The 9,715-nt window shown below is 51.7% G+C and overlaps 1 protein-coding gene across 4 annotated transcripts; it reads right to left on the bottom strand.

Moving 5' to 3' along the window:
* Positions 1-7: 7 nt before the first annotated feature.
* Positions 8-9,236, bottom strand: LOC146757736 (uncharacterized). 4 transcript variants are annotated; one of them, XM_085519987.1, is made up of 6 exons: positions 8,120-9,236; positions 7,180-7,278; positions 6,101-6,263; positions 1,080-1,181; positions 930-993; positions 8-569 (listed from the first exon to the last, which is right to left on the bottom strand). In XM_085519987.1, the coding sequence occupies exon 1, from the start codon at positions 9,088-9,090 to the stop codon at positions 8,230-8,232; it is 861 nt and encodes a 286-aa protein (XP_085376113.1). In that variant the 5' UTR covers positions 9,091-9,236; the 3' UTR covers positions 8-569; positions 930-993; positions 1,080-1,181; positions 6,101-6,263; positions 7,180-7,278; positions 8,120-8,229. The 4 variants fall into 4 exon arrangements, with proteins under 4 accessions (XP_085376113.1, XP_085376111.1, XP_085376112.1 ...); XM_085519985.1 differs by having other exon boundaries at positions 8-777; positions 7,180-9,236; XM_085519986.1 differs by having other exon boundaries at positions 7,180-9,236.
* Between the last annotated feature and the right edge of the window lie 479 nt (positions 9,237-9,715).

Raw genomic sequence — 9,715 nt, 5'->3', positions numbered from 1 at the left:
CACCAGGTTTAGAAAGTTCGCTTCAATTTTATTGCGTACAAGAAGATTTGGCTTCTATTTATTGCCCCGCCCACACCCCAAAATGAAACCCCAGTGCCCAGGATTGCCGCTTAGCAATCAGTCACTCAGCCTCCAGTCAGACCCAAGGAGAAGCCAAACCCCGGGGCTACGTCACCTCCTCCCTCTCCAGTCCCAGCCAGCCCTATTTCAACCTAACCCTACACCAGGCCTGGACCTCAAGAGACACACCCTGAAGGAACGCAGCGTCTCCAGCTCTTGCCATACACCAAGTCCTGCCTATGTGAAGCCCTCATTGCTTCTAACGCAGCACAAGTCCTTCCTGTCCAGTTCACTTCCATCATCTCCACCGTCCATGACAGGGAAAGCACGGCTGTGCCAGTAAACTGGACTGTTGAGTCAGCAGCTCTTGGTGCCACCTCCGAGGAAGCGTTGCAGGTGGTTCTGCTGTCCTTTGTAGCTTCTTGCTCAAGCCCTCATCGTTGCTTTCTGCTTTCCTTCTCGGCTTTCTTCCTCAGCTGAGTAGCGCTTGCCTTGCCTCGGCAAGCTTGCTGCAAGAGGGAAAAAAGAGGCACTATTTCACTCACGCACGCTGCCAGCACAGTCTGACTTAGAGAGCTGCTCGCAAGATATCCCTGGGCTACGAACCCAAGAACAAGGAAGGACACAAAAGTCACATCTGCATTGTCTGTTACCGCATGCCAAGGAAGAGTCCTCACACTCGAGCACTGCCCCACTTGCAGCTGAGGGGAGGAGGAGCTGGAAAGGACAGGTGGACAGAAAAGAAGGGAAAAGCTGAAGAGGCGAGAATCAACTTCTCCCCGAGGCAGATCACACCTTTGTGGCCACTCTTTTAGGAATGCTCACCATTCCTAATCCTAGCGTTAGCAAGATGAAAATTCACCACCTACCTTTTCACGCTCCTCGCGTACGCACTGAGGGCCGTGCCGTGGCTGTGCTGCACAACACCAGCGACTGAAAGAAAGCACGCAGAGAGCGGATCTGTTGCAGACAGTGCCAGGAGCTGTGCTTGAACAACGCTTTCGGTAAGGCACTCCTACCTTGCAATGGCCACACTTTGGGAGCTCTGGGACACAGCCACGTGTTGCTCTCCTGAGTCCCAGCTCCATTTCTCAGCCACTCACGCTCTGCTCCTCCATGTTCTGCAAAGGAAAAGTCCCAAGAGGGAAATTCAGTTCATCGCAGATGTCATCAAACTGTCAGGGCAGTCGCACTCATTGCTCGGGGTGAGCAACCAGCTGCATGCTTACCCAAGGAGCAGCGGTTACTTTTACTTGAGCGTAACAGCCAATGCCTGACTGCAAGTACGAACACTAACCTATGCCTAACTCTAAAATAACAACAGAAACCTATACCTAACTCTAAAATAACAACAAAAACCTATACCTAACTCTAAAATAACAACAAAAACCTATACCTAACCCTAAAGAACAAACAGGAACCTATGCCTAACTCTAAAAAACGAACAGGAACCTATCCCTAACGCTAAAACTAAACTGAACACTAACACTAACACTAATCTAACACTACCATCAACAAAAACATAACAAGCACCTAACCTAACAGGGGGAAGAAGGAACTGGGGGCCCACAGAACCAGAGGAGCAACAACATGGAGGAGAAGATGATGTTAAATAATGCCACCCAGCTAATGCTGGGGGCAGGGGCCGCGCAGCAGGAAAGGAGCCGAGTGCCTGGACCAGCGATGGTGAAGCTGTGACCATGCCAACGCGGGGCCTGGCACGGTGGTGTGGTGCCAGGCCAGCTATGCCGCGGGCGGATCCACATCCATGGGCTCCTCTGGAGGGGGATCCACCTCCATCGGTTCCTCCGGAGGGGGATCCACCTCCATCGGTTCCTCCGGAGGGGGATCCACCTCCATAGGCTCCACATGGGTGGTGGTCACAGGGCTGGTCCAGGCATGATGGATAATGGCTCTCTTACCCCTCCTCTGCCTGATGGTCATGGCGGGCCCCCTCCTCCTTCTGACTCCTAGGGCCCCCAGCTCCATCCTCCCACCAGAAGCTTCAACCCTCGCCCTCTTTGCAGCAGGCATGGCTGTTAACTGCCACAACTGTCAGAGGCATGCGGCAACGGTGACCATGGTGACATGGAGAGGGTTCTAAAATGGCGGCCGCACTGCTGGCACTGGAGTTCCACATAGGATGAGGAGGGGGCTGGAGGGCAGGGCATGGTACGGGAGCTACAAGGTGCTCCCTGTGCCCAGCGGGCAGCCCTTCTCTCTGGCCAGCAAGAGGGCACAGACGAGCCGGCCCCAAGTAAAGGGCCCTCGGCCTCCTTCACCCTCCTTCACCCTCCTTCACCCTCCTTCACCCTCCCCCTTCTTCCACAAGGGAATCTTTTTGGGCTGCCATACTGTTGTGGTTTTGTATTTTTTTCTATTGGTATTTCACATCATAACATCATCTGGAGATCATAGATTGATCAGTCAATCATATTGATCTAGATAAGTCCGTGACACAGACGCAGCACGCAGCAGCTCCTGATGGGGCTCCTGAGCTGAGCACCAACAACGGCAGGCTCCAAAGGGGACCTGACTACGCCTGCCTCCTGGGACACACAAGCTCTGCTTTCCATAGTCGCACCCAGCGCCTCTCCTTGTGCGGCACCTCGGCGGATTCAACCCTTACCTACAATTAAGACCTCTGACTGAATTGGAATTCCAGTCACTCTGATTACACCCCACATCCCTGCTGCAGGCCCTCCCACATGCCCACGTGCTGCACCCAGCCACACCGGCTGCCACAGCCCCGCAGCCAGGCGGGGGGTTGGTGCTTCATGATCCTTGAGGTCCCTTCCAACCCGGGTCATTCTGTGATTCTGTGATCGGGTTGAAGGGGCTGGCACTGCCCTGAAGGTGAGCGAGAGAAGTTGGCAAAGGAAGGGTGAGTGGCGGGATCCGAGGAGGGCGTTTTGTGTTTGTGTGCGTGTCTGTTGTTTGCCTGATGTGTTTGTGTGCGTTGTTGTTTCAGGTGTCTGAATGAGGACTCCCTGTGGGAACTGGCAGCAAGCAAAGGAATGGATCGACGGGCCTGGGCGCCGTGTTGGACTGCGGCTGTGGAGCCAACGAAGGTGTGTCCAGTGTCCTTCCTTACATCATTGACTATGTATGAGGTGTACCTATATCTGTGTAACCATTTTACAAGTCAGGGTGCAGGTTTTTGGTGGGGTCCTGACAGTTCCTCAGCTAGAACCCTCTTACCCCTTTGAGACAGGCCGCTTCCGTCTGTAGCTGTCATGCCAGGAGCCAAATAAATTGCCCCATGGTGAAAAACACCAAGACTCCTATGTCTGCACCGACTCTTTAACCATTTGTTTAAGAGGTGGGTTTTTAGGTCCAACTCAGTATCCCTCCCTGCCACTGAAAGTACAGATGCAATAACCACCCGCACACCTGTTCCTTCGATTACCCGCCCCAGTCCCCTGAAATCATCTTTGATAGCCTTCAGGCTTTTTTTACTAACTTCTTCACTGCCAGCCTGAACTATCAGCAGGGGATAGTAGACAGAAGGGCAGATCAGACTGGGAAGTCTCCCAGCAACGTCCCTGACCCGTGCCCAGGGGAGGGAGCACACCTCCCTGCGGGTAGGGTCGGGCCAGCATATAGGGCCTTCCATTCCTCGCCAGTAGGGTCGTGCGCCCATGATGGCAGTAATGAACAAACTGCTGCATCACAAAGATCTTGGCCTGATTAGAAATCTTTGAGTAATGCTGTTACAGCAGACAGAATGTGCTAAGCGCAAGTAGTCTCCTGCACTTCACATCCTTGCTACTTTGTTCTGGGTGTTGTCACTGAGCAGCGTCTAACACAAATTCTGCCCCGGTCAGCTGGCTGCCTGAGCTTGAGCCCTGATGGCAACACTGTGTGCTTACCCAGGAGCAGCGGTTACTTTTACTTGAGTGTAGCAGCCAATGCCTGACTGTAAGTACGAACACTAACCTACGCCTAACTCTAAAATAACAACAGAAACCTATACCTAACCCTAAAGAACAAACAGGAACCTATGCCTAACTCTAAAGAACAAACAGGAACCTATCCCTAACGCTAAAACTAAACTGAACACTAACACTAACCTAACACAACCATCAAAACAAAGAACAGAGCAAACACCTAACTACAACAGGGGGAAGAAGGAACTGGGGGCCCACAGAACCGGAGGAGCAACGAGGTGGAGGAGAAGAAGATGTTAAATAATGCCACCCAGCTCATGCTGGGGGCAGGGGCCACGCAGCAGGAAAGGAGCCGAGTGCCTGGACCAGCGATGGTGAAGCTGTGACCATGCCAACGCGGGGCCTGGCACGGTGGTGTGGTGCCAGGCCAGCTATGCCGCGGGCGGATCCACGTCCATGGGCTCCTCTGGAGGGGGATCCACCTCCATCGGTTCCTCCGGAGGGGGATCCACCTCCATCGGCTCCACATGGGTGGTGGTCACAGGGCTGGTCCAGGCATGATGGAAACGGGCTCCTTTCCCCCTCCTCCATTTGATGGTTATGGCGGGCACCCTCCTCCTCTTCGGTTCTGGGGCCCCCAGCTCCTTCTCCCCACTTAAATCCTCACTACATTCCTCTCGCCCTCGCTTCGTGCTGGACATGGCTGCTACCTGCCCAGCACTCTCAGAGGTGAGTGAGTCGGGTGGAGCCGCAGCAACCAAGGTGACAGCTGTGACATGGGGAAGATTCCAAAATGGCACCTGTGCTGCTGGGAGTGGTGTTCCGCATAGGATGAGGAGGGGGCTGGAGGGCAGGGCACGGCACGGGAGCTACAAGGCACTCCCTGTGTCCAGCGGGCAGCCCTTCTCTCCGGCCAGCAAGAGGGCACAGAGAGCTGGCCCCGAGAAAAGGGCCCTCGGCCTCCTTCACCCTCCCCCTCCTTTCATAAGGGAATCCCCACTTTGGGCTGGGCACCCACATGGAATCATTGAAACTACAACCTACTACTTTGCTTCTACAGCAAGACTATTGTACTGAAATACTACTGTACTTAAAGCACCTGCAATCACACTACACTCGTTTTTAATATTAAACTCTCAAACTTTCATAGCAAATAATAACATCCGCTCACAAAGAAAATGTGGAGAGGCCACAAAAGAGAAATACCACTCATGAAAACATTTGTATTTAGACATTCAAACTAACAACGTACTTTGTCTTTACCTAACCGTACCATTCTGTGCTAGAAATACGATGTTTTGCTGTAGAGTATAACTTGGAGAACCCAAAAGCAGCTAAAACCTGCTCCACTCAGTAATTTGACCATCCGCTGATATTTGGTTCTTTTCTCCCTTGCTTTCTAGTTGCTCACTCTTTAGACACACGCAAATCACATTGTCAAGGACTACAAAAACACTGTTAGCCAAAAAATTTATGCTGGCAGAATCTTAACGTTAGAAACGTGTAAATTGGTTGCAAAGAAGAAAGTGAAGACCAACACAGTAACCAAATGCTAACTGATACATAAGGCTTCTCTCACACATCCTGAAAACAGAACCGCCAGCCTTAATGAACTTTGCTCTTCAGACACTGACTGAAATGCAAGTATTACCTTGTCATGGTTTAATAATTTTGTAATTTTGCTATCAGTATTCCACATCATAACATCATATAAAGCATGAATAATTTTACTGAATCTGCAACTTACAGAAGAAGACTACATCTCCCAGACAACAACACGAGGTCACAGGACCTGGACACTATATTAACTCTGTCGCAGGCTAGACTGACGTCTTTCGAGTTCTGGCGTTCAGGGGAGTGTGTGGGAGCCTTCACCGTTTCGCCTAGATTTACAGTAGGCCTCTCGGTTTCGGGACTCATTCTCTCTCCTATTTTGCTTGATTCGTTAGCTCAATTTTCAATTATATTGTATTATACTGTGTTATCCTGTATTTCGATATAGTAATTTAGTAAATAAGTGTGCCTCCTTAGATTGTTGCTGCTGTTTTCTTTTCCTAATTAACTTTTTTTCCTTTCGGCCTAGGGCCCCTGCTGGGCCCACAGTCCCTGTCACGGACGCAGGTGGATTTTTAGTTTAAACCGTGACATACCTGTAGCAGCCTGGATCTGGCAATAGTCAAAGAATCCTTTACGTCCAGCTCCTTAGCATCAAAAGACCACAGATACTGCTGGGGCAGAATTTCATTGAAGCCTTCAAAAGAAGCTTGTGTCTGTTCCTCAGTGCCTCGGGAAAGTCTCCATTCTGCTACCAGCCTGGAAAAGACACAGAAGGATCATTTAAAACAGGCTACGCTAACCCAAGTTCATCTTTGTTAGTTTGTTTTGAAATGAACCGTAAGCTGTGTTAAGAAAAATGATGGAAAGTGCTGGGGATAGAGCACTGTGTAACTGTATTCTAATTGTATTCCCAACCTTCACCCTGCGCAAACAATTTTAAGTTAAAACCCTATGTTTCCAACCACTCAACTGCAGAAAGCATTTTAGGCTCCAGCAGAAGGCAGCATCTACTCACTGATGATATTAATGAGAGCACAGGAGTCCCTTGCTGTTCGGAGGAAGAAAAAAATGCAGAGCTGTGTTCATCTAATATGTTCCATATTTGTTTCTGTCAATCACGAAACTTTGCTCTGTGGTAGAAACTCCACTCTCCATTAAGAAAAGGGAGAAAAGCAGGCAGGAGACCCAAAGAACCTGAACCCAGGGAGAAGCAGATATTATGCTGAATTCAAGCCTAACCTGTCAGGAGAACTGGAATCGAAAGGAGAGAACGCAACACAGGACACAGAGTGTGACAAAAGAACATTGCTTAAGCTGCAATCTGAGCTCTGCCCGGCTTCCTCAAAACCAGAAGAGAACGGTCTTCTGCAGGTACTCCCTCCTCTCCATCCCAGTGAGTATTTGGCACAACTGCCAATGCCAATACGTTCCTTCTGCAAATGTCACCGTTTCTGTGAAACCTTTCCAGATGACTCGTGACTAAAGCAATTTCTACTCCCTCATTCCTCAAAACCTTCCCACACAAAAGCCTTCACAGATCAGATGGTAAGAAAGAGGGAATTCTACGGCCACAGCAATAAAGCGCGCAGAAAGCCCATCTGTTGCAGACAGAGGAGTGAGCCGTGCTTAACCAACACTGCTTCAGCGCACGCTTACAGTAAGGCACACCTACCTTGCGCTGGCCACGCACGAAGCTCGTGACGCAGCTCCAGGCGGCTCTCCTGGGGCCCAGCTTCATTTCACGGCCACTCACGCTCTGCTGCTGGACATTCTGCAACGGAAAAGCCACCGGATGCAAATCCCATCCCTCGCAGATGGCATCAGACCTCCGCTCTCATGGCAGTCACCACCGCCCTGCCCTGGGCAGCGCTTCCACTGCCCTTGCTCCTGCCACAAGACACCAACGTCTGCTTCTAACGCGGCTCCACCATGGGATCCTGTATGCAACAGAAAAACACACGGAGGCTGCCAGCCACTGCAACACGCGCGCTGTGAAACCCCTGGCACTGCTGAGTCCCAAGAGCAGAGGAGAGAAGCGTTTGCCTGCCATGGACGGGCTGCGGCGGGATTGAATCCTGCCTTCGAATCGGGACACCCCCAGGGAGAGCCTCCCTGGGGACCCAAAGACTGAAATGGAGGCAAGGTAACACTTTGCTATAGAAAGGGAAAGGGGAACTTCACAGAATCCGAGACAAAGGGTAACTGCAGATAGTTTACATTTAAAAGTGCAGGGATAGGGGGAATTACAGACACTTAGTCAAAATAAAACCAGAGAAGAGGGCAATAAAGATAAGAAGAAATTGTCCGGAGACCTCTGACAAGAAGAAGGATTAGATACCCCCGGGCAAGATGATGCTGACATGGGAGAACGATAGCAGCAGATAACACCAAGAAGAAAACAGAAGAAGAATTTCACCCCAAAACAACGGCAAGGGTCGCGGGGAATGGGGTCCTAGGGAATGTAATGAATATGTAATCAAACTGAGGAGGAGACTATTGATTACGTATTAGCTTAACCTATATCTGTAACACACTTTTCTCCTTACGGTGTGCAAGTTTGGTGGAGCTCTCCCGCTTGCACCCGGCGCTGCGCAACGCTGGAATAAACATACCTGCTTTAGAACCCATCTTTGGGTTATAGAGTTTGATTCCGCAAGTCATCTTCCTGCCGCACAGCCCAGCACGGCCGGAGCCGCACCACACGATCCGGGCCGGGGCCGGCTCAGGCTCTGCCTCCAGGCTTTTGGGGCCGGCCGGGTGACTCCGCAGCACAGCGAGACCGTGGAGCCGCCCGGGAGCCGCCTCTGGGTGCCGGCAGCGCCGCGAGCTCCTCCCCCGACAGCCCCTCCGTGCCCCCGCCCCGAGGCCCGACCCCGTTCGCAGCACAGAGCCCGCTCCTCCCGGCCCCGCTCATGGCCGCCATGCCGCCATGGCCCGGAAGTGCTCTCCGCCGCCTGCAGGAAGCACTTCCTGTCACTGGCACTGGCACTGTCACGTGGCTCAGGCCGGGCTGGGGCCTGTTGGGGGGGGGCGGCTGCCGGAAAAGGACCCAAAATTCACGTCTCATTTCGTGTCTTTCCTCTCGCTTTCCTTCCTTTACCTTCCCCTTCCCTTCCTTCCTTCCTCGCCCTCGTCCCCTTCCCTTCACCACCTCCCTGTGTCCATTCCAGTGCCTGGCCACCCTTTCTGAGCAGTAATACCTCGTAGTGTCCAGCCTGAATCTCCCCTGTCGCAGCTTGAAGCCATTCCCTCTGGTCCTATCATTAATGACACGAGAGAAGAGGCCGAGCCCCAGCTCACTACAGCCTCCCTTCAGGAAGTTAGAGAGAGCAATGAGGTCTCCCCTGAGCCTCCTCTTCTCCAGGCTGAACAATCCCAGCTCCCTCAGCCGCTCCTCATACGGCCTGTGCTCCAGACCCCTCACCAGCTTTGTTGCCCTCCTCTGAACGCGTTCCAGGGCCTCCATGTCTTTCTTGCACTGAGGGGCCCAAAACTGAACACAGCACTCGAGCTGCGGCCTCATCAGTGCTGAGAACAGGGGGACAATCACCTCTCTGCTCCTGCTGGCAACACTGTTTCCCATGCAGGCCAGGATGCCCTCGGCCTTCTTATTATACAGCAAAGGAATCCCCTGAAAAGGAAACCACAATATCTGGCAACATGAAACAAAGTTCTGATTCGTAAAAGACTGGCAGCAAGGCCTGAATCTCTTGTGTCATCTGCTCTTGATGTATCACATTAGCACTAGGTGGAATGCAGAAGCTTCCTGAGACGTGATAATCAAAACCTGGTCCAATGCCTTTAAAAAAGCCTTTAAGAGATTACTCCTCCTTGTCTGTTTAAAATAAACTTAGGTAATACAAAAGGTTGGAAAATTTTTGGACAACTCCCCAGGGCCGGGCTTTGGAAGGCCGTATTGACGAGAGTCAATCAAGCTCCGGCTGCAGGCGTATATGTGTGTGCCAGTTCTTTAACACAGTAGAAATCACAACTTGCTGCATGATCAAAATTCTACATGTGCTACTCCTGAACCCCAATGACTTCCAACGGTGTTAAATTACCCCTTGATCTCAAAGCAGAACAAAACAACAAAATGCCACACCAATAGTGAATACATAAAAACAAACAACTCCTTGGGCCTCAAGGGGAGGCTGATGCACAGGCCACGGCTGCCAGCGTGCAGCTGGGCTTCCCAGGGCAAACAGCAA

Source organism: Coturnix japonica, chromosome 19 (assembly GCF_054131305.1).
Source record: "Coturnix japonica strain WE chromosome 19, WE-NBRP24, whole genome shotgun sequence".
Classification (NCBI taxonomy): Eukaryota; Metazoa; Chordata; class Aves; order Galliformes; family Phasianidae; genus Coturnix; species Coturnix japonica.
This window is presented reverse-complemented; position numbering and strand designations above follow the sequence as displayed.